At 34.6% G+C, this 26,945-nt stretch overlaps 8 protein-coding genes across 8 annotated transcripts; 4 read left to right on the forward strand and 4 right to left on the reverse strand.

Moving 5' to 3' along the window:
• Positions 1-645: 645 nt before the first annotated feature.
• Positions 646-3,622, reverse strand: BX664DRAFT_273791 (phosphatase 2A regulatory B subunit-domain-containing protein). The gene is made up of 12 exons (XM_051541230.1): positions 3,477-3,622; positions 3,071-3,397; positions 2,756-2,906; positions 2,488-2,684; positions 2,215-2,418; positions 1,928-2,118; positions 1,688-1,850; positions 1,459-1,629; positions 1,270-1,397; positions 1,109-1,210; positions 927-1,026; positions 646-835 (listed from the first exon to the last, which is right to left on the reverse strand). The coding sequence occupies exons 1-12, from the start codon at positions 3,498-3,500 to the stop codon at positions 710-712; spliced, it is 1,884 nt and encodes a 627-aa protein (XP_051405678.1). The 5' UTR covers positions 3,501-3,622; the 3' UTR covers positions 646-709.
• A 417-nt stretch (positions 3,623-4,039) lies between these two features.
• Positions 4,040-8,603, reverse strand: BX664DRAFT_33715 (uncharacterized protein). Its single transcript, XM_051546172.1, has 6 exons — positions 6,909-8,603; positions 6,780-6,816; positions 5,639-6,718; positions 5,477-5,494; positions 4,480-5,396; positions 4,040-4,419 (listed from the first exon to the last, which is right to left on the reverse strand). The coding sequence occupies exons 1-6, from the start codon at positions 8,532-8,534 to the stop codon at positions 4,222-4,224; spliced, it is 3,876 nt and encodes a 1,291-aa protein (XP_051405679.1). The 5' UTR covers positions 8,535-8,603; the 3' UTR covers positions 4,040-4,221.
• Positions 8,604-9,237: 634 nt separating this feature from the next.
• On the reverse strand, positions 9,238-12,429 carry BX664DRAFT_382540 (glycosyl hydrolases family 18-domain-containing protein; the record flags this gene model as incomplete). Its single annotated transcript, XM_051549057.1, has 10 exons — positions 9,238-9,411; positions 9,490-9,962; positions 10,061-10,484; positions 10,549-10,638; positions 10,705-10,941; positions 11,037-11,282; positions 11,345-11,421; positions 11,513-11,592; positions 11,909-11,923; positions 12,403-12,429. 10 exons carry the CDS (start codon positions 12,427-12,429, stop codon positions 9,299-9,301), a joined length of 1,782 nt encoding a protein of 593 aa, XP_051405680.1. The 3' UTR covers positions 9,238-9,298.
• Positions 12,430-12,919: 490 nt separating this feature from the next.
• Positions 12,920-14,865, forward strand: BX664DRAFT_322889 (uncharacterized protein). The gene has a single exon (XM_051543576.1). It carries the CDS (start codon positions 13,409-13,411, stop codon positions 14,675-14,677), a length of 1,269 nt encoding a protein of 422 aa, XP_051405681.1. The 5' UTR covers positions 12,920-13,408; the 3' UTR covers positions 14,678-14,865.
• A 248-nt stretch (positions 14,866-15,113) lies between these two features.
• On the reverse strand, positions 15,114-17,190 carry BX664DRAFT_355451 (TLD-domain-containing protein). Its single transcript, XM_051547812.1, has 2 exons — positions 16,964-17,190; positions 15,114-16,875 (listed from the first exon to the last, which is right to left on the reverse strand). Exons 1-2 carry the CDS (start codon positions 17,177-17,179, stop codon positions 15,223-15,225), a joined length of 1,869 nt encoding a protein of 622 aa, XP_051405682.1. The 5' UTR covers positions 17,180-17,190; the 3' UTR covers positions 15,114-15,222.
• Positions 17,191-18,037: 847 nt separating this feature from the next.
• Positions 18,038-20,124, forward strand: BX664DRAFT_368964 (kinase-like domain-containing protein; the record flags this gene model as incomplete). The annotated part of the gene is made up of 9 exons (XM_051548600.1): positions 18,038-18,191; positions 18,259-18,451; positions 18,543-18,683; positions 18,755-18,871; positions 18,953-18,990; positions 19,059-19,171; positions 19,370-19,572; positions 19,640-19,728; positions 19,838-20,124. Coding segments are annotated over 9 exons (1,335 nt in total), but the record flags the coding sequence as incomplete, so codon positions are not given.
• Positions 20,125-21,622: 1,498 nt separating this feature from the next.
• On the forward strand, positions 21,623-22,175 carry BX664DRAFT_322896 (uncharacterized protein). Its single transcript, XM_051543577.1, has 2 exons — positions 21,623-21,769; positions 21,853-22,175. Exons 1-2 carry the CDS (start codon positions 21,697-21,699, stop codon positions 22,119-22,121), a joined length of 342 nt encoding a protein of 113 aa, XP_051405684.1. The 5' UTR covers positions 21,623-21,696; the 3' UTR covers positions 22,122-22,175.
• A 39-nt stretch (positions 22,176-22,214) lies between these two features.
• BX664DRAFT_355453 (RNA dependent RNA polymerase-domain-containing protein) lies at positions 22,215-26,552 on the forward strand (the record flags this gene model as incomplete). Its single annotated transcript, XM_051547813.1, has 4 exons — positions 22,215-22,548; positions 22,646-25,138; positions 25,230-25,480; positions 25,552-26,552. The coding sequence occupies exons 1-4, from the start codon at positions 22,307-22,309 to the stop codon at positions 26,550-26,552; spliced, it is 3,987 nt and encodes a 1,328-aa protein (XP_051405685.1). The 5' UTR covers positions 22,215-22,306.
• Between the last annotated feature and the right edge of the window lie 393 nt (positions 26,553-26,945).

Consider the following 26,945-nt stretch of genomic DNA (forward strand, 5'->3'; position numbering starts at 1 on the left):
TTGCCACTATTACTACCACCAATCATATTGCTATTGTAAGAGTTGTTTGTGTTAGCATAACGCGCGTAAGGAGCTAGAGGTCAAAGAGTATAAATAATCATTTGTCAATCAATCAGTTAGTTCATCAAAAATAAAGCACTTTTTGTTCAAAAACAATCAAGCATACTACATCTATTTTGATAACAAGTTGAAGTCTATTTTATTTACCTTGATGTCGCCCAGACATTTCCTTTGAAAGAAAATCCAATCACACCGGTAAATAAGAGAAGCAGTAAATCCGTTTTGATCAACGGTTGAATAAAATAGGAGACAGAGAGAAAAAGATTCGTAAGAGTCTTCACGTATCAAACAGACAAAAAAAAAAAAAAAAAAAAAAAAAAAAAAAAAAGAGGGAATAAACTACAAGGTAGTATAATGGAGGTGAATTCAATAAATGGTAAGGAAAGACAGTGAGGTAACTTAGGAATACAATAATGGTAAACAATGAAAAAAAAAAAAAAAAAAGGAAAAGAAAAAAAGAGAAAAGGAAGAAAAAAAAAAAAGAAACGAAAAAAGTAAAAATAAGCAGTGAACCTTTTTGTCCAAAAAAAAAAAAAAAAAAAAACCAGCAACAGCGGCCAATCAAAATGACAAAGGGAACATTATCCTGAAATATGAATACTTTATTATTTGAATAGAAAAAAAAAAAAGAAGAAGAAGGAAGGAAGTGCTAAACACTATGCCATGAATCAGCATCGGAATCATCTGCAGCTTGACTTGGTGAAGTAGGAAGCGGTGAAGAAGGAGGGGAGATAACAGTCGTGGTATTAGATAATCCAATAGGCTCAGTATCCATCTAAAATGATAATAAATAATATAAATAAATTTACTTAGTAGGATGATAGCTGATATTTATGAATAAAAAAAAAAAAAAAAAAGTTACTTACCACATTATTGGTTGTCATTGTTATGGAAGCCTGTCGACTAGCAGCCTTGGCTTTCAGTAATTTCCAAGCTTCTTTTCTGTGTTCTTGATTCCTTTGTTCCCTGTATAGATATATTCATTAGATCATCATCATCATCATCATCATCATCATCATCATCATCATATATATATATATATACTAACATTTGTTCTTCATGTTTGAATTGTTCTGTGCAAAGATCAAATAAGGCGGGATTCATATCCATAAATAGTTTCAAAGCGTTATAAATCAATCCATGAATAGCTCTATCATCAATCATAAATTTAAAGTGATAAGTAACTATAAAAATACTTCTTGTTCTTACCTATTCCAGTGCGTTTGTGAATGTTTGTAAAGGGAAGGAAACATAATAGGCATAATGATATCAATATTGTCAGCAAGAAGAGTCACCACATATTCGTTGTTCCAGTAGTACAGAGCCCGCTCCGCCACCTATATAATATATAACATATATTAATTGAGAATCCCACATGCTATCCTTTTTTTTTAATACCTGAAAATGAGGGTTGGATACACATTGCGCCAGACGCTGGAACAGAGGAGTCATAATCTTTTTGAATTCCACTGCATCAGTAACATCCAAGATTTCTTCAAATTCATTCAAAAACATGACTTCTTTTGCACTATTGACTTTTGGCCAATACCGTAGTAATCCATGGACAGTCTATATCAATATAATAAAAATGAGTAAAAAGGAAGATGATGATTATCATTTTACTTACATCGGAAGTCAAGGTTGGATCCTTCTCTAAGAATTGTACAACACAATATGTCAATTGAGGGTGGTACATGGCTAAGGACGGTGGTTTGTGTAAAGGAAGTAGGACTCGGAACAAGAAAGTCTTGTGTTCTTCTTTTAGAGGCAAAGCAAATCCATTGATGATGCTATAAAAAAAAATGAAAAAGATAAATATGATTGTCAAATCTTAATTCGTATACTCTTTTTTTTTTTTTTGTCTTACCTTCCCAAGATTTCTAAAAGTTCAGCTACACCATTGAAATGGTCTACTTCATAAATGAACTGGAAAAAGATGTGATTGATAGACCTTCGAATAAAAGCCCGTAGATTCAAGAATTTGCCATAAAGTCGATGTAATATAGTCTTCAAAAAGTCACGTTCTCGAGGATCTTCACTATCAAATAATTCCAATAACTGGGATCCCAAAAATCAGTCTATCCATTCTTTCTTTCTTTTTTTTTTTTTCTTTTTTTTTAAAAAAAAAAAAAAAACAAGAAAAAAAAACTGTACCTGAAGAATAAACTTTTGATCAATATTTTTCTTGGCAGCTTGAGCGTTGAAATCTGGAGATTCCACAAAACGTAAGAAGAATTCATAGACTAACTGTAAATGTGGCCACGCTAATTCAAATACGGGTTCTTCATCTTCAGGATCAAAACCTTCCGCCATAGGGGTTGCTTGAGGAGAGATGGATCGAAACATATTCACAGAAAACTAATAACAGACATAATAAAATATAAAAATGATCAGTATGTTATACATGTAATTAGAGGAATGCATTACCATTCGAACGACTTCAGGATAAATAGATTCAGGTACAGCACCACGAGTAGTTCCAACATAATGAAGCATTTCTTGTAATGCCTGTCGTTTGATTTCCTTACTTTCCAAACATGCTGATGGATCATTAAAATCGAACAATATTTGGCATTGTTTCAACTTTTTGATCAATAAATCTTGACGTTGTGATAAAGGTACCTCTATAATATATATATATATATACATTTATAACATTTCATGACTTGTTTCTATTTTTTGTTATTATTATTACCTTGGAAATTTGGGTATTGTTCTAGTTCTACTACATTACGAACAAAGAATCTTGATGATCGTTGACGTCGAGGTGATTTCACTGGGATGGTATCTTTTGGAGTGCCTTGCATCAACCCGTTCTTCGGAAGTATGTTGGATCTCGATGTCATCTATTAAAAGAAAAAATCATTCATATTAATCAATATACTTTCTTTTTCTTCTTCTTCTTCTTCTTCTTCTTCTTCTTAAGATAATGGTAAAACACGCTAATATACGTATCCTCAAATAAAATAATACATGACACGTATAAGTCTATTGATTCCATTAAACTTACATTATTGTTTGAATTGTCGAGTTGAACAGATATATAAGGTACAGAAGATGTTGAATTTGTTATGGATGGAGTAGTATCAGTCATATTGACATTAGTAGAAGAATCCAATGTAGTCGTATTAATGGTAGTCGTCGTTGTCATCGTTGTTGTCACTGTTGTCGTCGTAGTATTGGTAGGAATGCCAACGGAAGTGGTATTGGTGGTAATGTTTATATCGTCCATAATTCTATCAGTGGAGGATGGTGTTGTTGTTGATTTTGTATTGTTGGATGGTTTATTTGACACCTGCCTTCCTTTGGTATCACGTTGGGATTTACTTCTTGTAAGCTAATAATAATAATAATAATAATAAAACATTGAGTACTTTTCCCATCTTTTTTATATATATGAAAAAAAAAAGACGTACAACACCCTTTATTCCTTTCATCATGGTGTGATGAGTTTTATAATATTCTGCGAGAATGACAAAAAGATGTCCAAAATAGATAATGAGTGAATTAAAAAAGAAGGTGTTGTCTTATTATTAATATTTATAAAGAAGAGAAAGAAAGGGAACAAAGGCGAAAAAAAAAGAGAGGGAAAAAGAAAAAAAGAAAAAAAAAATAGGAGTCTCCAATGAAATTCAACCTTCCGTTGTGGTTGCACAGGACTACAGTTCACTTTTTTTGCCCTCTTGTCTCCTTCCCCTTTTCATTTCTCCCCATTATGATCAATTCCACTCAGCAGGCTCCGGTCTGCAGTTATTATTATTATCATTATTATTATTATTATTGATATTATTGATATTATTGATACTAGTATTTTTACCCTGGTAAGCAAGTTCGATGACTTCTGTTCTAAAAAGAAATAAACATCATTATAATTAAATTCAAATCAATCTAAAAGCTTAATAAACTAAATCATTTATTATACTCTTCTCTACTATACATAAAAAAAAAAATCATCACCGCCTAAATCATCACCGCCTAAATCATCACCGCCTAAATCATCACCAATCATCTTTCATAAAGGGTCATAAAGTGTTCATATAAAAAAAAATGTATTTTTTTATTGATTTATACATAATCAATCATCAACATACTATGATACTACGATACTACTACTACTACAAAAAAAAAAAAAAAAAAAACAACTAAAAACAAAAAAAAAAACTATCCTTCAGTTGAAGACTCTTTCTTCTTCTTCTTCTTTTTCTTCTTCTTCTTGTCGTCCTTGGCATTTTCACTGAAGATCCTATTCGTTTTGTGTTCTAGACAATATGCATATGCCTTGGAAAACACCTCTTCCTCTTGATCAAGCATCCCATATTGTTCGCAAAATGTATGGACATCCACTCGCTTGTCCCGTTTCTTTAAAAAAAAAAATTAGTTTATATTACTATTATTATTATTATTTGTGTTTTTTCTTACCGTGTATAGCGTTAAGATTTGACGACCATTTGGAGTACCTATAGCAAGCCGCCCAGCTATTTGGTCTTGCGAAGATGGATTAGAGTCAGGAGATTCAGAAGTCATATTGTCAGATTTCATGTTGCTATCATTTTCCGAATCAGGATTCCCTGAACCAGTGGTATCCAAAGTATCTACAGGTGGAGAAATGATAGGACTATCACGTATAGGTTGCGTTGTCTCTGTGTCATCAGTGTTGGAGTCAATTAATGCAGGTAATGTAATATTGGTACTGTTGTTGTCGCTTTGTTCCTTGCTATCATTGTTCATATTGTTGTTTTTATCAACTGGCTCCGGTGTTGAAAGTCCAAGTAATAAAACATCGCTATCCACTTCTCCAATGTCTTGTTGCTCGATCGTATTATTATCGCTTCTTTCTTTATACGAAGAATCCAATGTATCTTGCCATAAAACAGTTTCGTCTACTTCCATCAAATTGTTGTTGGTCGTTGCATGATCATAAATCTTATCATTATCTATTTCAATTTCAGCCATGGAATCATAGATTTCATTGAGCGTCGATTGGTTGTCTTTGGGTGGCCATGTTGTAAAGTTGCTATCCATCGCATTGTCGCTAGTATCCACCAAAAGAGACGCGGTAGAACGGTCAACTGCGCTACTGAACGGATCTACCTGTTCTGATGATGACGATTGTGTCGTTGATTGTTGAAGAGTTCCAATATGCGGTGGTGATGATCGTGTCAAATTTGGTACAGAATCATGGTTCATAGGGTTTTTAGCAAATTGGCGCCATGGATTCGTTTGGGAACTAGTGGAGTCAGGTTGATTTCTTGAAAGAGAAGACATATGACCAGTTCTCATAGATGACTTCGTTCTTGAGAATCTATTTGCTCTTGATTCGCGTCCATTTGATTTTCCTGTATCAAAGTAAAAATAACAAATAATAAGATCATTGGTCTAAAAATAAGAAAATTTAGTGGTATGTTTCTAGACTTACCTTGTCGTCCTTCCCAACCTTCATCATCATCAAGTCCAAAATTATTCAATATCAAAGGAGAGTCTAAAGTAAATACCTTGTTGCCTGATGACACTCTTTCCCACTCTTTTTGATCCTTCCATGTTGGATTCCCCGGATGTCTTGCCCCACTCTTTTCTTTACCTGACATATTCGGATTGTGTCGTGGTAGTTGCCGAGATATCGTTGCTAAATTGTTTGTCTTGATTGTAATACCATCATCGTCGTCCCAATCGATATCACTACCATCAGAACTCAGAGTACCATTGTTGAAGCTGCTGTTTCTTCGGATAGTTCTTTCATTGTTACTATGTTTAAAGTCACTGTTGATGTTGATACTGATGTTGCTGTTGTTGTTGTTGTTGTTGTTGTTGTTGTTGGTATGAGTGATTTCATTGGTATACATAACAGAGGCACCGTTCATTTTTGGACTAGAAATCTTGGTCGTGGTAGAGAAGCGAGTAGTTGCCACCGGTTGTTCCTTGTTCCCATCAAAGCCAGTAGAGGATCCGCCTTTCCCCAAGATCAACCAGTTTGAATCATCATCCTGCATCCAATACGTCGTTTCTTCCTGATTTTTCAAAACTTCGCTAACAAAAGGTTTTGATTCTGCCCAGGTTAGGTGCTGCATTGGTTGTCCCCATTCATCGTTTTCTATCTTGAGATCAGTTCGTTGTCTACCTACTCTACTTGATATTGATGTGGTTGGATGTACCATTGCTTGCGATTGGAGTAACGATTGGTCATCATTTTTGCCTTGATCCCAGTTGATAGCAGCCTTGATAATTTGCGTATGATCATGATTTGTGTTTTGAGCATGTATATTCGTTGTTGGTAAATTGATTCCCTTTGATCTTGATTTTGACTTGCCCCAAGATACATCATTATTTCCCCAGCCGCCTAAAGAGATATCGCTATCTGTTCTTTCATTATCTAACCAGTTTTCCTTGCCATCTAACGTTTGTTGTTCGTATTCGTATTCTGATGATAGTTGTGACTGTGATGAAACAATACCAGAGGATCTACTGTCAGAATTGCTTGGTAGTGCCAGAGGTGATGCAGGAGTTGATCCTAAAGCCATTGATTCCTGACATATAGAAGACGTATGTGGTTTTTGTGGTGGAAAAGAATCAGAGTCATTCACAGCGCCAGCCCAAAGGAGAGGAGTGGATGGTCGTGCTTCAGACATTGTGGTTTTCAACATATCAACGCGAGACTTGGGGGCTAAATAATATTAATAAAAGGAATTAGATAACATAGTAATTAGAAATATGAAGACAAATACCTGTGACTGAGGGAGGTGTATGATCCAAAGAAGTTTCCTATTAGGAAGATAAAGAGAACGCTATTAATATTTGATTCGATATTTTCTTTTTTTTTTTTTTAAAAAAAAAAAAAAAAAAAATAGGTCTACCTTCAATTCATCTAACAGCTGAACAAATTGATGTAATGGTACTTGTAATTTTCTTGCCAATTCCACAATTTGTTTACCGGTCAGCAACTTGTTTTCAGGAATCACGATAAAGTCATCCGAGTGGGCTAACGCATCTATTGCTTGATCGTTCAAAGTGACTTGATACCTAGTTGCTGCTGTTGTAGATAGATCATCTTCCCATTGTTTTGCTTGATAATCCATCCTTTCGATAGCATGAGTTCCAATGGCTGATAATGCTATATTTTCATATCCAACAATACAAATTCTGTGTAAATTAGGTCGTAGATTGTTGTCAGTAGCTTCGTTGACAGTATGTAGGCAGATATTGAAAATGTCCACGGGTTCCATAGTACCATTTGATTCCAAATGAAGAGTATACAATGAAGATGGCAAGTAATTCAAGATATCCGCGGTCACCATGGGGCAACCAATAAGATTGAGATGACGAAGATATCGGAGAGGTGTACCCAATAATGCTTGCATACCAAAATCATTGACATCCGTTCCAATATGACAAAGTGCAATAGATGATAGTGATGGACATGAATTTCCAAGTAGCTCAAGTGAATCATTAGTCAACCAAAGATTTTCCGTCACTAACGTTCGAAGGTCACTGGACTGCACCAGGAACTGATCATCAAATTGATATTCCACATGTGTTGGAGGTTTGTTGAGAGTCACTTGTCGAATTTCCAGATGTTGCAAATGAGTACAATTTTCCAAAGCTATTTTCAACGCGTTTGATGTCATATACTTGGTACCTTCCAAACGTAACTTGCGTAAATTTGAAAATCGATGTAGAATTCTTTGCAGAAATCGATCATTCAAGTTTTTTCCGTGTGTGAATGTAAGATCGTTCAAGTTCAAAGCTGTGTCAGGTTCACACAAGGCACCCAAAATTGAAGGATCCATTGAAGAGAGTGAGAGATGGAGAGTGGTGAGATGTTGAGCCTTAGACGCGATTGCTTGAGCAAAAGAGAGACTAATGGGGAACAAGCCATCTAGTACAAGTCCAGAGAGTCGAGGAAGATATGTATTCAATTGAAAATCTGTTGATGTTTTGAGACCAGTTTGTTGTTGTAAATGAGAGTGATTTCCAATGACTGTGAGATTTTTCAATTCGGGTAGTAAAGTGTATAATTCGTCAAAATTTCTTTGTTGTAAATTCCAACCGTAGATAGTAAGACCAGTGATTTTTTGGCAATATTGGATCAAGTCGAAAATAATATTGGGTCGTGATAATATGATATCCTTGGCTTTGTGGCGTTCAACTTCGGACCTATTGATCGGTTTGAGGAGTGTGTTGGAGACGTCGTCAGGAAGACAGAGAGTCAAGTGCTTTACATTCAGAGCCAATTGTTTTTTGTCAGCAATAATCTTGAGAAACATCCTGAAAGAGATTGGTGTCTTGAAAATAGGAGCTTCCCAAAGTACATTAGTAGCAGCGCAACGCCAGGACCGATCAATGAAGCAAGCTTGATAACAATCATGTTGAGTAGGGAGAAAACGACATATACGTTCTAATATATCATGTTTCAAGAAACCATCCCTAGGTGGAAGTTGCAAGTCGTCACTCCAAGTGTCGTGCTGTTTTGATGAGTTCATGAACTTCAATATCTTGCGATATCAAAAGAGTATGTGAAGTGAAAGAAGAAAAGGAACGAAAAAAAAAAAAAAAAAAACTAAAAGAGAAAAAAAAAATAGGAAAAGAAAAGGAAAGGGAAAAAACAATCTTTTTGCTCCCTTTCATTATTCTCTATTCGAACCCAGAACATCTGGGAGGAGTCCCCTTGTAGATCATGATGAAAAAGATCATCATCACATTTACAGCTATTATCATTTTACTACTATTATTATATTTTATCATTTTTAAATTAATAAGTTCAAAATACTAAAACATCCTTGTGTTTCAACTATAACAAGTTGATCTATTGGAGAATAAAAAAAAAAAAAGAAGGAAATGATAGGAATGATGATCGTTCTATTGGTTCATCGTAAACTGTTGATGATGTCTGTTTCATATCTTGGAATGATAAAATAATCTATATACTTTTTTTTTTTTTAGTTGGTTTTCATGCCAACCAGAATACAAATATATATATATATATATATATATATAGATCATGATCATATTTAGATTCAACATGAATTTACAATCATTTTATCAAAAATTATTGATATTGTTTATCAGAATAATCGAGTATCATAAAAAAAAAAAAAGAAAGTTTTATTATTATTTTTATTATTATTATTATTGAAGAGATAAGGATCAAAATAGGAAGAACTAAAAATATTCAATATAATGAGGAAGGAAATAAAACTAATCGTAAAAAAAAAAAAAAAAAAAGTTCCAAATACTACGGATGAAACTAACGATCTTTGCCACTAATAGGTTCAACAGCCAAAACAGGTTTTCTTAAGAATTTATTATCCAGTCGAGAATCCAATTTGTTAGCTTCAGGATGACCGCAATAGAGACCAGCTAAATACAGAAAAAAAAAATCAATAATATAGTAGAAAACAGTTGTGATAGATAATGATGCTTAATATTGATACTTACGAGATGCATTATAACAAACAAGACCTTCACCGCATACACGACTAACCCATTTTCTTGTAATATCACAAGTTAACCATTCCTTTGAACCTTGTTGAATACATTGTGCTATTCCAGGTGTTGAGCAAGAAGATCCATGTTGTGCCTGAATACTTGGTTTGGGTGTTGAAGAATGCTGAGCTATACTTTTACTGGAAGGTCCAGATGAAGCTACCTTTGAATCTTTTGCTAGATGACTTGACGATGGTGAAGACATAACTGCTGGTGGTGTTGCAATGAATGATGAAGGTCTTGAAGTTGATGCAGTTGCTAGTACTGAAACATTTGTAGCAGGACTAGCTTTGTTACCGGTACGAGATGTGCTTGTAGGAGGAACACCATCATCACCAACAGATAATTGATGATAACACGAAGAAGGAACATCATTCACTGAAGAAACTACATCAATCAATTCACCATTATCTTGATGAACATCCCTAATAATATCGTATAGAAGCAAGAAAGAAAGAAAAAAAGATTGAGAAATCAAATAATAATAATAATAATAATATGAAAAAAAAGGACGGAAGCTTACCAAACCATAACACCTCCAAGGTCTTCACATGCAGCATGATTGACTTTAATTTTGAGAGAAGCAGGATCATCATAGGAGATAAAAAGTTTAGAAGTAGGATTGAATAACCAGGGGGTTTTTGAATGATCATCCCAATGACGAACCCAGCCTTGACCAACTTGAGTAGTATCTTTCTTGATTAAACCTTCAGATCGTAAGTTGGACCATTTCCAAATACCAGATACACCATCAATATCGGCAGAACAAAATGGATTAGCCCAATAAGCATCATCCGAATCCCCTTTTGGAGCACCCACCAAGGCTTCTTGATATTGAGATCCTGTCGTTGTCATATCCTTTGTAGCTTGCATACTTCTTCCATAGAATGCCAATCCTGCATTAATCTTTTCACTCGGCACACCGGCGGATTTCCAAGCTTGAATACCTATAATGTTAAAATAAGAAAAGGAAAATTTTCAATAACTATATATCAATAATAAGAATCTTACTTTTGACAAAAGAGAAATCAGCGCCTTTGTTACTTTCAGATTCGAAAGGAGCATTTGGACCGGTCACAGGAGCCCAAGCACCATTAATATCTTAAAAATAAGAAATAAAAAAAAAAAGTTAATATGAAGAAATAAAATATATATTTATATATTTACCATAAGTCATCAAATTGATATGATCAAAGTAAGGGACAAAATCACTAACATCAGTTGCAGGCGCACCATTTCGCATAAAGGGTAAAACATAAACAGCCATAGAAATTTCTTTGTAATCATCAGGGAATCGTTTATCCAAAGCAGTACGAAGTTCTTTTAATAAAAGTAATAAATTGTCAGTATCCTTTTCATTGATGACATTACATCCAGCAGCTTGTTTTCCAGGATATTCCCAATCTAATAAGATAATATATATATATATATATATATATATATATATAAGTTTTAATTATTTAAGTCAATATTTTATTTATTTATTTATTTTTATTTACCAATATCCACGCCATCAGTATTATATTGTTCAATAAAGTCTAGATTCCAATCAATAAAACGTTTTCGTAGAACTGGTGAAGCAACCATAGGACTAAATTTTTCTGAACCTGTCCAACCTCCAATAGATAAAAGGACTTTAGTATTTGCAGTATGAGCTGATCGTATTAATTCTGGAAGATAGTTGTCTATTGCCCAATCGTCCTGGAAGAAAGGAACACCATCATCATGGTTTTGAAGTGCGAATGCTATAATAAAATAAATAAATGAATATATCAGTATTTTATCATTCTCTTTGTTTTATATATACCATAATTGATATGAGAATATTTTTCAAACGGAATATTTGAAGAAGGGTAACTATTATAAAGCCAATTTGGAAAATAACTATAAAAAAAAAGAGAAAGAAAAGAAAAAGAAAAAATTTTCAGCCACAGTGAAAAATATATAGTAGTACAAAGAGATTATGCAGACTCACCCAATCACCTTCTTCTTTTCCCTTGATGCAGCTTCACAAAGGCTGATCACACCATATAGTAAGGTACCAAGTAACAATAACTTCATTTCATCAAATTAAAATAGGAAAGAAAAATAAAAATAAGAAGAAAAAAAAAGAAAGAAAAAAGAAAAAAAAAAAAAGATGTAAAATATGGATCAAATCAAGAAATAAATATAAAAAATAGATAAAAAAAAAAAAAGAGTAAACTAATAATGATATATATTTTATGATCTTTTAGTAAACCATCAGTATATGATTCTTTACTAACATATATCTATATGGTATTCAGTGAAATTTCAAATGATCCTTCATTCTTTAACCAAAATAAATTCTTCATGGACTTAAAAAAGATGGGAAAATTAAGTCAGATTTCACTTTGGATGTTCTAGCCTATATTTCATAAAAGATGTAATATAAATATATCTACACACACACACATATAGATATATAAATAATATATATATATATATATATATATATAAATATGTATTATATGTGTATTTACCTTCACACACACGCTCACAGACACACAAACACACAAACACACACACACACACACACATATATATATATATATATATATATTTACTGTAGATATCATCCACACAAATGTCATCAAGGACACACCATCACATACAATCATTCACGCATATGCACACACACATAGAGTATATATATATATATATTGATGATATGTTAAAATATATATTAAACGCTTTGAAGGACTAATAGAAAAAGGAGGATGCAATGCGGTTTCTCAATAAGGAAAATCATTGAAGTGTCAATTTTCAGGGTCTGAGCTTTGATTGAAAAAGGTAACTAAAAGAGGTCTGGACCCAAAAGGCCACCTCTTTTTTTTTCCATTTTACCTTTTCAAAACCTTCTCTTACAACCATCACTTTCTTCATCCACTTCTCCTCCTCCCCCCTTGAAACTCTTTGTTATTTAAATCAACTTCTTTCACTTTTTTTTTCCTTTTTTTTTTTCTCTCTCTCTCTTCTTTTTCTCTCTATTAACCCATTTCTTTCCTTTTAATAATTTATCATCATCACAACTAATTATTCTATCTTACCAGGTTTTTTCAATTTATTTTAAAATGTCACAACGAAAAAAGAAACCAATACAATACTTCTTTGTTGATATCAATGATCCTGATTATTACAAAAGAATCAAAGTTGCTCGAGCATGTGTAGATTGTCGCAAGCGTAAATCAAAGTAAGAATTATTTTTTTTTTTAAAAAAAAAAAAAAAGGTACGAAAAAGGCAAGTGGGGGAGGTTCACCAATCAGATGATGGACAATCGGACTTTGCATATTCCTCTGATTCTTCCTTTGGCATTGCTTCTTTTCTTTTTTCCTTTCCTTTTCTTTCCTTTCCTTTTTTTTTTTTTTTTGTTGTGATCGTTTTATACACACTTGTGTTTAAATAGAAGAGTTAAATACAATAACAATAAATAAATGATAGTTATTAATCATTTCTTGTTTTTATCATAGATGCGATATTGGAAAACCAGGTACTGGTCCTTGCTCAGGATGTCAAAAACACAATAAAGTATGCGAATTTACCACTACAACCATTATACCAACTATAGCAACAACATCAGTAACGGCAACTACAACTAATATAAAAGCGGCAAAATCATCGTCATTGTCATCATCAACAACAACAGCAACATCATCATCATCATCATCACCAGTAGCAGTTGCAGTTGCAGCAACAACAACAACGACAATCACCACTATTCTACCTCCAAAAAAAGAAACAACATCATCATCTTTATCATTTACTTTCTGTACACAAGGCGATCAGTCATCATTCGAAAAAAGGAAAAGGCGTCAATACCAAAAACGACAACCATATCAACATCAATCACGCATGGGGAGTCAATCATCAGACAAAAGTACGCCGTCTTTTTCAAGACAAGCCGAAAAAAAATGTAATTGGACATCACATCAACTCACTTTTTTGCCGTTTACTGTTCCTATGGAAACCAAGAATATTCATCAACAGACCAATAAAAATCATCCTTCTTCTATCAAACAACAATCTTGTGACGCTGCACATCAACGCTTGTATTTGGATCTCCCTGTTTTGTGCGTCCAACAAGAAAATCATCCCACTATATCACCAATACCGACAACTCCTCCGACTTTACTATTATCACATTCATCTTGTTCTTCGACTACCACTACCCCTTCTCCTCCTTTATATGTTGATCATACGTCCGACGCCACTTTTCCATGGAATCCATCTATCTCTTCACCTTCATGCCCAAATTTGGATAATCATATGCAATCTCTCTCTTCATTGGATGTCAATAAAAATGAACACAACTCATCATTATCAACAAATGCCATCCATCTTATTACACCAACAACAAGAATAACACCATCGTTATCATTATCATCGTCATCGTCATCTTCATCGTCTTCAACATCATCAACATCAACATCAGTATCAAATTCATTAAAGTTTACAACTTCCATTCCTACCATATCAACTTGTTTGGAAAATGATCTTTTCAATGTTTATATTCAGTATATTCATCCATCCTATCCTATGTTATCAACCTATATGTTAAAGCATCGACAACAACTTGCTTCTTCCCTACGGTATTCTATTTTGGCATGGTCACTACTTTTTCAACAACAACAACAACAACAACAACAACAACAACAACAACAACAAAAAACAACGGATCTGGCACATGATTGTTATCTAAAAGCCTTGAATTTGGTACAATCACATGGTAACGATCTTTCTTCAGCTCAAACTTTATTCATCTTGTACAAATATCACGAAGCAAGAGGAAAACCGGATGAACAGTTATTGGACTATGCTCAAATGATTCTCAATCATCTAAGATGCTACACAAATGACGATGATGATGATGATACTACTCAACACATGGATGAATGGGTATGTCGATTACAATGGCTTATATATCTTCATCAATTCCACGCATCGACTTTGGAGACTGCTTGGAGAGACCCACCGGTGATACGCTTACCTTGTCTACTGCCATCTGAACAACTTGATGCCGCACAAGTACACATCATTGGCCAACTTTTGGAAGCAATCAACCTGGTGACTGTTTACAATTCGGCAATGCAAACTCTCGCGGAAGATCCATGGACTCAGTAGCCACATCGTCAAATAGACATTATCAGCTTCCAACAAATTATCATCATTTCTATCAGCCCGTTACACCAACATCAAGAATCAAAAATTGGACGATAATACCAGCTTTTTTTTGTCATGATGATCATTTATATATGTTTTCCTTCCCTTTGTCATATCTTACCTTATCCCCTTTATGTCTTTTTTTTTTTTTTTTTTTGGCTTTATGATTCACTTTTTTTTTTTCTTTTTTCTTCTTCTTTACTTTACATCGTTGATTATCCCTTTATCTTCGTGATTATAGCCGCTTTTTTTTATTTTTATGTTTTGTTTTCCCTTTTTTCCGCCTGATTACACTCAAGTTATTATTACGCACACCATTTCTCTTGTAGTCACTCATACAGTTCCCTATATATATATATACGCACAAACATACAAGGTTGTATATAACAAATCGTAATAAAAAAAAATATTTGGAAGGTATATGTCGTTGTCTTTATTTGGAAAATAGAATCGAAAATATCAGATGAAAAGTAAACGAATACTATAAATGGATATTGTTGAGCGGATCAAGAATGATGATATTGTTGCTGTTGTTGTTGCTGACTTGTTTCGTAGTAATGATGATGATCGTCCTGAATAATCCCAGCCAGTTTCAAAATTTCCTTGTCAACTTGTCCATCTTGTTGCCGAATTTGAACGCCTGCACGCCGTGTAGCATCTTGATATTCAAAGTCCCAAGCCTTTTTCTGTAACAATGTCAGTTTTTCATCTCCTAAACCAAATACTTCCACATTTTCAACATCAAATAAATAATCAAATGCGCCAGATGATCGCTGTTCTGATTTTTGATATGTCGGTAAGGCTGGATATTGTTCTTGGTGATATCGTCCATTTTGTAAAGTATTGTCAAGGTAAAGTATGCATCCATCACTTGCTACATTTATTGTTCCCATTTTTGTTGTCATTTGTGTAGCTGATAATGACGATGATGATGATGAAGAAGATGGTGGATGTGATGTCGTTCCTCCAAAGGCAATACCAAATTGTTGTTGACAGTATACATATTGCTGATTTTTTCCAGTAGGCTTGAATGTTTCATATCGAGGGTACAATTCCATTAGAAAACACGCATCGCTTCCCCAGTATTGTCGTCCATGCTTCCATGGTTCATTGATCAGAGCAGCGAGGATCATTGTCGTATCATCCAAATCATCATCATTCTTGCTGATATTCTTGTTAGTCACTTGTACTTTGATCACCAGTAGAGTTGGGCCAGGATACTTGAACACATGACTCTCAAACCGATTCATTGAAAATCCATCCTTGTCCCCAGAATAAAGTCGTCTCCATTGTTTCGTTGCTAAGAAGGTTTCAGGTAGACACCAAGAAAGAAGAGCACAACAATTAGTATCCAGAATATCCGTATGAAGAGGTAAAGGCGCAATATCTTGAGACAAAACGAGATCCATAGTGCGAAGCGATACCGTATCTTCTTCATCAGTTAGTTTTATTGGAGCCACCATAGCAAAGCGTGTATAAATGAAGGATTGAATGGTTTTAAATAAGAATGGCGCATTCCGATCTTTCCAAATACAAAAGGCATGATGCGATATACAGTCATCTTCAGATTTATTGTTGTAGTTGTTGCTTCTATCCATCATAAGTATTGTTTTGGTGATAGTATCTGCCAAGCTTCGTATGGAGTCAATATCTGGTACTGTACTTTGTTGTTCTACATGTTCAGCATGAACGATCCACAAAGCTAATACGAATAGTTCTGTCAAGTCCGTTTGTAATATCTTTAGAGTATCTTGAGTACTTTCCTTAGAACTGTTCAATCCAATAACATCGTCATTATCCGCATCATCAAATTGAATTCCTAAATCCGCTAAAGTCAAACCTTTGGGAGATTTGTCAGTTTCTAGGATGTTTGGCATTTGTGTAGTCGAAGGCTTTTCTTGTTGTGGTTGATGTTGGTATTGATCAGGTCGTGGTAGCACAGCAAGTGATTCAAAAAAGGCTGTTTCAAATATCATAGAATCTTGATGAGGTTCATCCAACTTTCCAGTCAAGACTGCAAATGCTGTCAAAAAAGAGTTCCAAGATAAATGGATAGGTGCTGTGCTCAGTTTGTAATTTGGGTATGCGCCGAGTTGTGAGAAAGATTTAAATAGCAGAACACCAGCAGTTTCCAAATCAGAAGGTAATTGTAATTGTTCCTATAAAAATAATAAAAATAAAAAAAAAAAAAGAAGAAGATATGATTAGAAATCAAATTTGATGATTGTCGTATAAATTAAACTGTACCAGAAAACGTTTTGGTTCTATAAAGTCACCATGATCAGTTGACTGTGTCTTCAAGTGCTGGAAAGTATTATGTAACGCCAATAGTTCCGAACGCGACAATTTTTGTTTCACAAGTTGTATTGACTTTCTCCTTTGTATTGAAGAAGAATTTGAAGATATTGAATCATTGGATTGAACTGTAGAAGTTGTTGTAGTAGCAGAGTGAGATTGACCCATGACAATTGGATATCAAAAAAAAAAAAAAAAAAGAACAAAAAAGAACAAAAAATTCTATACCTTTTTTGGCGGTATTTCAATGTTTGAGGAAATTTCAATGCATATCAACGTTATTCATAGGTCAACCTAGTTATGTGTTCAAGGACCCTTGTATTCTTCAATAACGATTACTATAATGAATCTTATAATAATGATTTATAGGATTACATATGAATCAGATCAAGATTTAAAATTGATTCTTGATTTATACTTCTTTTTTTTTTCTTTTTGAACCCTAGCGTTAATGATTTACTTTCATTTTCAATTAATCACCATCATCAACCAAAGTCATATGAAAACATCTATCATTCATCATTAACCTTTTCCTTATCATACGTCAATCATCATGGATATATAAAGCATCACATCTTGTAATCAATCAAAAAACATCATCATGGCGTTAAAGAAGAAAAAAAGGCGGGAAAGTGTGGGTCTAAAGATCTAGCAGTAATCTATGAAGATCGATGATGATTATGGGGATTTCAGTTTTAAAAAAAAAAAAAAAGGCCAAGAAACCATGATACGCCATGACATTGAACATTCCTCGGCCCGAGAAGTAAAATTGATAAAATATAAATAAAAAAAAAAAAGCAATTAAAAGATCAGATCAAAGTCCCACTAAACGAATAAATTATCCGACCAGTTTAAACTATGGTTCATCGATCAATATTTGACCTCTTTTTTTTTTTTTTTTCTTCCCTCTTTTTTTTTTTTTTTTTTTTATTTATTTATATATATATAATACACGATTAATATTCTCAGCAGCATCTATCATATCTATTCCCTTACTTCATGACGGTGGAATCTTCATCAACCTTAGTTGCTTCGCCAGCACCACAACGACGTCGTTACGTAAATACAACTATTAAACCATCGTCCCTGAAAATGTCACCGATATTATCCCCTGGAAATCGAAGAAGAAAGGAAGTCGGCGAATACTGGCTTGGGAAAACTTTAGGAAAAGGGTCATCAGGTACTTAAATACAAACAAACAAAAAAAAAAAAAAAAAAGAAATAATCTAATCTAAACTTCTCTTTAGGAAGAGTCAAACTTGGTGTTCATAAAGTGACAGGACAAAAAGTAGCGGTTAAGATCATATCCAAATCACATCTTAATAGCAATGCATCCATAGAGAAATCTGTCAAACGAGAAATTGCAGTGATGAAGTTGATCAAGCATCCTAACATTATTAATTTGATTGATGTCATTGATTTATCCGATGCTACAAATTTGTAAGTATAACTGTTCCTCGATTACACACATCCATCGTTAACGTTTTCATATTCCGCTTTTTATATATATTAATAATGATCTTCCCTTAAGGTACCTCATTTTGGAATACATTGAAGGCGGAGAATTATTTGAACATCTTATCTCTTGTGGTAAACTGACTGAAAAAGAAGCGAGGAAATACTTTCAACAGATCATCTTTGGTTTGGATTATTGTCATCGTCATTTAATATGGTAAAGAATTGTCAAATCAAAAAAAAAAAAAAAGGACTTTCCTTATTTGATTTTCATTTCCATCCCGCTAGTCATCGAGATCTCAAGCCAGAGAATCTATTATTGGATAAGGAAAAGAATATAAAGATATGTGATTTTGGTATGGCTTCCTTACAACCAACAGGTTCTTTATTACAAACAAGTTGTGGGTAAATCATAAAATAAAGTGTTAATATAGTGTTATAATCATATCCTTTTTTTTTTTTTAACTGACCCATTTTTTTTAATAGATCACCTCATTATGCCAGCCCTGAAATAGTCAATGCAAGTAATCATAATCAGAATCACAGAATATAAAATATATTAATACTTATATTTTATTTCAATTATAGGGAGTTCCATATGATGGATCAGCTTCAGATATATGGTCATGTGGAGTGATTCTTTACGCTCTATTAAACGGTCATTTACCATTTGATGATGATAATATGCACAATTTATTAAAAAAGGTCAAAGAGGGGAAATATACTATGCCAAAAGATATTCCTATGGATGCCAAAGATCTCATTGAAAAAATTCTTGTTATTGATCCATCAAAAAGATTAACGGTAAAAGTTTATGATATTTATATATGTACGATTGATATAAGGTGGATATAACAAAGTATTTTATTTTTTTCTTTTTATTTTTTATTTTATATATGTTAGATGTCAGAGGTTCAAGCTCATCCTTGGTTCACCATCGATCTACACTCCATTCCTTTTGCTTTACCTAATCCTCCTACGGCCGGAGAAATTGGAAAAAGGCTAGCAAATGAATCTGAGATAGATGATCGTATTTTGGCAACATTACAGGACCTTTGGACTGATTTGACTTCTGCTCAAGTCATCGAAGCTTTACTTAATGAAGAGTAAGTAAATATTAAATCATCATCAGATTTATAATTAATCCAATTTGTTTTATTTAAAAAAAAAAAGGTATAATATGCAAAAAGTTACATATGTACTTCTTCAAAGGTATTCTACTGATTATTGGCAAAAAGCGCATGACGATGAAATTCGAGCAGGTAAAAATTGAATCTCCCCGTCCTATTTTTACATTTCTTTTTCCTTTTTCTTTTTCACACTTTTCTTTTTTTTTTTTTTTTAAAAAAAAAAAAACGCTTCCATGATTAGTCTCATCTCCTGCAAAACGACGACGACCCGCTACTATTTGTGCAGTTGCTCCTTCATCAAAAGAACCTTTCACTGGTCTCAATGAAATGATGTTAAAGATAGCTGAACAAGAAAATACCATTCCCGGTTCTCCACCACCTGGAATTCAACACAATTCTGATCAACCACACTCTGACAACAACCAAACTAAAGCGTCTTTACAACCTATTTTACCTGATAAAGAAGAAGAAACTCAAAATGATTCTCCTCCTCCTCTTCCTCCCAAACCCAAGATTATTCGTGCTGATTTACACCATCCTTCACCTGATCTTAGACTTCATCAATCTTCTTGGAAATATACTCAATCACCATGGATGTCACCATATGGTCCTTCCCAACAGCAGGATCAACAACAACAATTTTTTTTTCCACCTCCAAATCCCTATGGATCACCTTCACTTAAAATGGCTCAACCTCAAATTCCAATCTCACAGCAGCAACAACCAGATACTCCTCCTCTCCGATATCCAGATGAACAAAATCCAATATCACCAACTTATCACTTACCATCTACTCAACAGCAGCAACCTCATCTTTATAATCCTTATTCATACCCAGTAGCACCATCGATACAACAACAACAACCAATGTCCCCACAACAACAACAACATATGAACATCCATCATATGATCTCACCTCAAGCTCCGTTTAGTCAACCTTTTCCATACTATCAACCACCTTCATCACCTATGTCTTCATGTACGTCTCAATCATCTCAATGTAATTATATGGATTCATCTTATCAGTATCAACTCGATCAGGGCTATCATCAGTATCTACAAAACAATCAGCAAGCACAGCCACCACCTCCATCACGACATCAAAATCAAAACTTGAATAGGCATAGCACCAATGGTTACCATCGAAAAACAGAGTCAAACAAATTGAAGGATTTTATGCATCACTTATGGCGTTCATCAACTCCACGTCATGAATCTTCGACAAACAATAACAATGGTAATAATAATAATAATAATAGTCGTCTCACACCCTTCTCATCTGGTACCTCCAATATCACCAACAAAGTGTCACCTTATCCTTCAAATACCCCTCAGTCTATGGTTTCTTCGGCTCATCAACATACTCGTCCTTCATTGTCTTTGTTTGTACCTCAGATGCAGCACCCATCATCAAGATACCAACAGCAACAACAGCATCGACTTCATCATCAGAATTATCAGCATCAACATCAACAGCATTATCAGCAACAACAGCAGCATCAGCATTATCAGCAGCATCGACATCATCGTAATTATCAACATCAACAGCATTACCAGGAACAACAACAACACCAGCAACAGCAACAACACCGACGGCATTCTACACTTTTTGCATCTCCTGTCTCAACTCAGTACAATCATTCTTCACTAGCAAGTCCACCAACATCACCTTTTCATCCTGATCAACCACTTGGATATCAGCCTTCTATAGGAACACCCGTGATTACTTCCTCTGCAATTGATGAAAATCCATGTCATTCCTCTTGGTTACCAGGTTTATTTTATTTTAAAGAACCAAAGGTAATAAATGAAATGTAGTCTATATATTCATTTTTAATATTACTTTATCTCATATACTTCTTTATTTTACTTGGTTAGGTATGTATGCTGGATTGTGTAGCTCACAAGGAAAGTGAAGCGCTTCAAAAAACTGCCCATATATTAGAAAAGGTACGTAGGTGGTAAGAGTCAATCTAAATGGGTGATAGAACTTTTTTTTTCCTTTTTTCTCTTTTTTTTTTTTTTTTTTTTTTTTTGGTTGACTAAATATACTTTTATTATTCTTATCTTCATTATATTCCCATTATACTCTAATAGCACATGGATGGAAAAATAGAAGAACGGCGGGAAAATGGCAAAGTTAGACGTAAAGGTGAATTTGTATTGATTCAAGGTAAGACAAAAAAAAAAAAAAGGTGTAAGGTATCATGAAGATAAATTTTATTTATGACATTGATGATCGTTTCCCATTTCTAGATAACAAAGCAACTACTATCCGGTTCAAATTGGAAGTCTACCAATTACCAGAAGTGGCAATGCATGTTGACAGCGAAGGACGAGGACGACATACTTTTCGACTCCATTTTATTCAACAACAAGGTGATGGTATGGCACTTATGATGGGTGTACAATGGATAGAACAAACACTTCAAACCAATCCTTGTTACGAACAACCTCCAAAACAACAACAATCACAACATTCTAATACTTCCTCCTTAGGAATATCTTGGAAACCTTTAGCATAGACTTTTTTATTTGAAATCGAATAAAACTTTCATGTTCCGAAACCTTTTTTTCTATTTATGTCGAAATTGTCAACCTTTTTTTTTTTTCTCTTTTTCCTGTTTTTATCTAGATATAGAAATTTAGGACCAGCCACGCGTTCCATTAGATAGTTTGGAAAGATCTTTTGGAAACATCAAGTCGTTCAATGAAAGCTTACTACAATAGTAATCACAGTTTTCAGATTCAATCAACAACATCACCACCAACCTTTTCTTTGCCTGAGGATCCCAAACCAGTCAGTAAACATGTATTAATATCGAATTTGAAAAGGGAAACTACGAAAAAGTCAATTGAAGAATTATTCTCAAAATATGGTATCATACGTCAAGTTACTATCAATCATGATGCTCATGGTATACCAGACACTACTGCTTGGATATATTTCGCGTAAGTCATATAATATTACTAGAGACGGAGAGAGAGTTTAATAAAAAAAAAAAAAAAACTCATTTCATTATTCCTTTTATTTTTGTTTTCTATTTAGCATTCCTCCTATGGATACAACTTTTGGTGGGAACACACTTATATTGGATGGACAACTTTTAACAACACAATTTATCTCTTACCAGCAAGCAACAATCCGTAACAGCCCACAGGAACCGACATGTTGTAATGTCCTATCTATATCATTTGGACGTATGATCAAACCTACCATTTATTTGAAAATGTGGAAAGCAGTTTCCTATGCGCGTTTTATTATGGATACGAACAACCAGTGCTTTGAACTTGGATTTCAATACTATGACGTTTCTTACAAGCTGGACTTCCCTTGGACAAGTCTGTCGAAAGAAATAACAATGGAAACCGCATCGGATGGTTCAGTTACTCTTCTTATTTCTCTATTACATCCACCACGACTATGGGAAGAGGTATTTGATCGAAAATTGAAGCACGTTCTTTGGAATCGGACAACTGCGACTCATCTTGCCTTACCTCTGAACCTATCAACTATGTCAAACAGGTCTCACACCCGTCGTCCACTCACACCTGGTACATCTGATGATATTGTCGATTTTGGATCCTGGACAGATTACCGGATTGAGATTAGTGCAAAACAAGCAGAAACTCCCCAGTTTGAAGCGATTATTCGTGATTCCATCAACTTTCAATTCCTACGACATATGAGAGTCTATCAACGATCTACAGCAATCACTGTCGTTTCATCCAAGAACAACAACCAATCACGCTACTTCACCTATGATCAACGTGCCGAACTGCTTGATTACAATACTCTTTACATGTTGGAATGTGCTATTACGAACCGATCCTTGAATCAATACACCTTGGATAGTACTTTTTACGATCGACTTGTTCAACTGGATATTACTCTTGCGTGTCGAATATTGTTCATGATTGCATCGAAGAACGTGATGAAATACAACGCCCTGGCAGCCTTACAATCATCTTGGCAACGTATAAAAACAACTCTACGGTATTCTGAAACAACTCTAACTGACGACTGTTGCATGATCTCCTCTGCATATGTGACTCCTACTACCTTGATCCTACAACCACCAGCAATGGAACGAAACAATCGGATATTACGACAGTACCGTGCTCATACAGATCGATTCTTGCGGGTATCCTTTGTGCAAGAAGATCTGACCTTACTTTCAACAACCCAACCACACGACTACAGTCATTCCATTACGCATGATAATTCGGCTCTTTACGATCGAGTATACACCGTCATGACATATGGTATCCAAATCGGCGATCGACATTATGAATTTCTGGCATATGATTCAACACAATTAAGACATCATAGTTGTTGGTTTTTTGCACCTACTGAAAATTTATCAACACTAGATATTCAAAGGGATATGGGTGATACAACATCAGTGACAAGTCTTGCTCAGTATGTCGCAGCTACCGATATTTGTTACCAATCCAATATGGCTGTCCCCCTATTGCAATCTATGAACAGCAATCAAGATCATCACGATACTAAAAAACAACTACAACAGCAACAGCAGCAACGGAAACAACCGAAAAAGAAAAAAGGAAGGGGACAACGACCAACTCAACAAGAACGAAAACAACAACAGCAAGTACAACTATTATTATTGGAAGCACAAGAGGAACAATCAAAACAAGAGGATAGAGATATTGAATGGATCGACGATTGGGTTTCGTTTGGCAATGAAATTCGACAAGTATGTGGTAAAATGTCACCTAGTTTTGCTCGTGATGTGATCCGCAGTACTTTGCAACTAGAATCGACTCCAAGTGCAATTGAGTATAGTCTTGGCGGTTGTCGTGGTGTACTGGCCTTATCGAACTATATGGTTGGGAAAACAAAAGTGGCATTACGACCTTGGCATTATGTGTTCAACAAGCAACCATCTGATTTAGAAATCATTCAAACTTCATCTTATTCACCGGCATTTCTGGATCGTACTTTGGTAGCTTTGCTCTTATCCCTTGATGTACCTGGTCATCTTTTTCTTACCATGGTCCAACACTCTATGGCCATGATGAACAGCATGCTCAGCGATCCAATCACAGCAATGGACTATCTCCAGACATTTGGCAGCATGGATGATATATCAATACAATCGATGAGGAAAATGATCGGTGCTGGATTCCTTACACGGCGTGATCCCTTTTTACTCAACAATCTATGGATATTCAGGATACGACGAATGATCGACATGAAGAAAAATACAGCATTACACGTTAGAAAAGGGGCAAAACTCATGGTGGTGATGGATGACACAGGTACTTTGCAAGAAAATCAGATATATTGTCAGATCTCTGATTTACAGTCTGGTTTAATGTCGAAACGTCAACGAGTCATTGGTCCATGCTTTATTGTCAAGCAACCTACTGTCCATACAGGCGATATTCGTCTCTTTGAAGCAATCGATCATCCTGCTCTTCGTCATTGGTGTGATGTTATTGTAGTATCTTCCAAGCAAACTGAAATTGTACCTCGTCAACATGTAGATGGAAAAATGGATGGACAACGTTTTACGTAAGTTACTCCCCGTTAAAAAAAAAAAAAAAAAAAAAAAAAAACCTCTTTCTCATTTACTTTTTTTTTTTTTTTTTAATTCCTCGTGTAGTATTATTTGGGATTCTAATCTATTACCAAGAATTAAATTAGCCAATCGTTTAAATAATAGACCAATACCCGAACCATACGACTCGACTGAAATGACGCCAGAAAAAATTATCTCTGCATTCACCAACTATCTTCGCAATGATCATCGGAATACTATTCTACGACACTTTATTATGTCCGAAGATAAACTAGATTCTGGAAGTAGGAAAAGTGTATCTACAAAGTTAGCTCTTCAATATGCCGATGCCCTTGGTAAGCTCATTTAAATAACAAAATAAAAAAAAAAAAAGAAAGTGCACTCAATTTAGTTGATTATTCTCTAGATTATATTCATGTTCCATGCTCCATTACCATCGATCGAAAAATGGAATCTAATGAATACCCTGATTACATGGAAATCCCAGCAACACCTGTTTATGAATCCAACAACATCCAAGGCCAGATCTATCGTATGATTCCAACATCAACTTATCACAAATACACTGAACAGATGATCAACAGGAACATGGAGAACATCACCTACGATGCACGACTGAAGGTAGAAGGCATGGCCCCTTATATCATCGAGGCACGAGAGCTCAAGAAGAAATATATTTACAACCTGAAGACATTGATGAGGCAATATGGTGTCAAGACAGAAGCAGAGATGGTTTCAAGCACAGTGATCTATCACCGATCTCATCAACGATTTGACGATGATGGTGACGAACTTTACCATACAAGAATGAAGGGGGCGATGCATGCTCTTCGACAACATTATCAACGACTCTTTTTCGCTGAATTCAAGACCCGTACAGACAGTTTGACTGACCAATCTCATCAATCTCATTTATCTCAATCATCCGCAATGGAAGCAAAAGCTGCAGCTTGGTACTATGTCACTTATCATCCTACGGAACGTTCCCATCAAGATGGTTCTCTTTGGTTCAGTTTCCCATGGCTTGCCATCGATCTCCTTTGTACATTAGCCAAGCGCCAGCATGTTTCCACCGATGATACCGCTTTGGATCCTGCTACTATTGAAAAATATCGAAAACAATCGCAAGGTGTGACTTGGTTCAAGATCGATGAAGATGATGAATCTGATGATGGCGACGATACCGACGATGATGATGATGTTACTGATGACGATGATACTAGCGATGATGGTGAAGATGATGGCGACGATGACGACGACGGTGATGATGATGATACTGACGATGATGATGTCCCTCTTGCATTTGATCCCATAGTATGGAGACAACGTCAACTGGAACAACAGCGTGAACCTGATGAACCACCAGTTCCCGTCATCAACATAAAACTCAGTGATTTGGCTGGATAATTATATTTATTTTAATTTACTGTATATACCCTCCTACTAGATATTAGCATTATCTCTCCTTTTTTTTTTTTTTTTTTTAATAAAGAACTGTTGATTGAAGTACAAACTATGTCCTATATTAACCATGTTTTTTTTTTTTTCTTTCTTTAGACTTAGCTGAAAAAGGTAAAGATGAAATAGATCTTTTTTTTTTTGTATGACGGTATAAAATAGTTGGTGTGAAATGGACAAATTGATGATTGATGGTTACAAAACTGTAGAAGCTCTTTTATTGTATTATAATCTTTTTCTATTCACCATCTGATGACGAACAAAAAAGGGAATTCACATCCTTTTTTTTTTATTTATTCTTAGCGTCAACGAAAAATTTCACTTTTTTTTTCCTATAAAATA

Source organism: Halteromyces radiatus (assembly GCF_025201355.1).
Source record: "Halteromyces radiatus strain CBS 162.75 chromosome Unknown BX664scaffold_1, whole genome shotgun sequence".
NCBI classification, from domain to species: Eukaryota; Fungi; Mucoromycota; class Mucoromycetes; order Mucorales; family Cunninghamellaceae; genus Halteromyces; species Halteromyces radiatus.

Excerpts from the sequence above, each read along its gene's own strand:
- BX664DRAFT_273791 (XM_051541230.1), bottom strand. The coding sequence starts at position 3,500 with ATGATGAAAGGAATAAAGGGTGTT. Across the intron at positions 2,419-2,487 it reads ATCCTGAAGTCGTTCGAATG|TTTTCTGTGAATATGTTTCG; the intron begins GTAATGCATTCC and ends GTCTGTTATTAG. Across the intron at positions 1,027-1,108 it reads TTCAAACATGAAGAACAAAT|GGAACAAAGGAATCAAGAAC; the intron begins GTTAGTATATAT and ends ATATCTATACAG.
- BX664DRAFT_33715 (XM_051546172.1), bottom strand. The coding sequence starts at position 8,534 with ATGAACTCATCAAAACAGCACGACACTTGGAGTGACGACTTGCAACTT. Across the intron at positions 6,719-6,779 it reads TACACCTCCCTCAGTCACAG|CCCCCAAGTCTCGCGTTGAT; the intron begins GTATTTGTCTTC and ends AATATTATTTAG. Across the intron at positions 4,420-4,479 it reads AAATCTTAACGCTATACACG|AAACGGGACAAGCGAGTGGA; the intron begins GTAAGAAAAAAC and ends TTTTTTTTAAAG.
- BX664DRAFT_355451 (XM_051547812.1), bottom strand. The coding sequence starts at position 17,179 with ATGGGTCAATCTCACTCTGCTACTACAACAACTTCTACAGTTCAATCC. Across the intron at positions 16,876-16,963 it reads TAGAACCAAAACGTTTTCTG|GAACAATTACAATTACCTTC; the intron begins GTACAGTTTAAT and ends TTATTTTTATAG.
- BX664DRAFT_322896 (XM_051543577.1), top strand. The coding sequence starts at position 21,697 with ATGGATGGAAAAATAGAAGAACGGCGGGAAAATGGCAAAGTTAGACGT. Across the intron at positions 21,770-21,852 it reads TGAATTTGTATTGATTCAAG|ATAACAAAGCAACTACTATC; the intron begins GTAAGACAAAAA and ends TCCCATTTCTAG.
- BX664DRAFT_322889 (XM_051543576.1), top strand. The coding sequence starts at position 13,409 with ATGGGGAGTCAATCATCAGACAAAAGTACGCCGTCTTTTTCAAGACAA.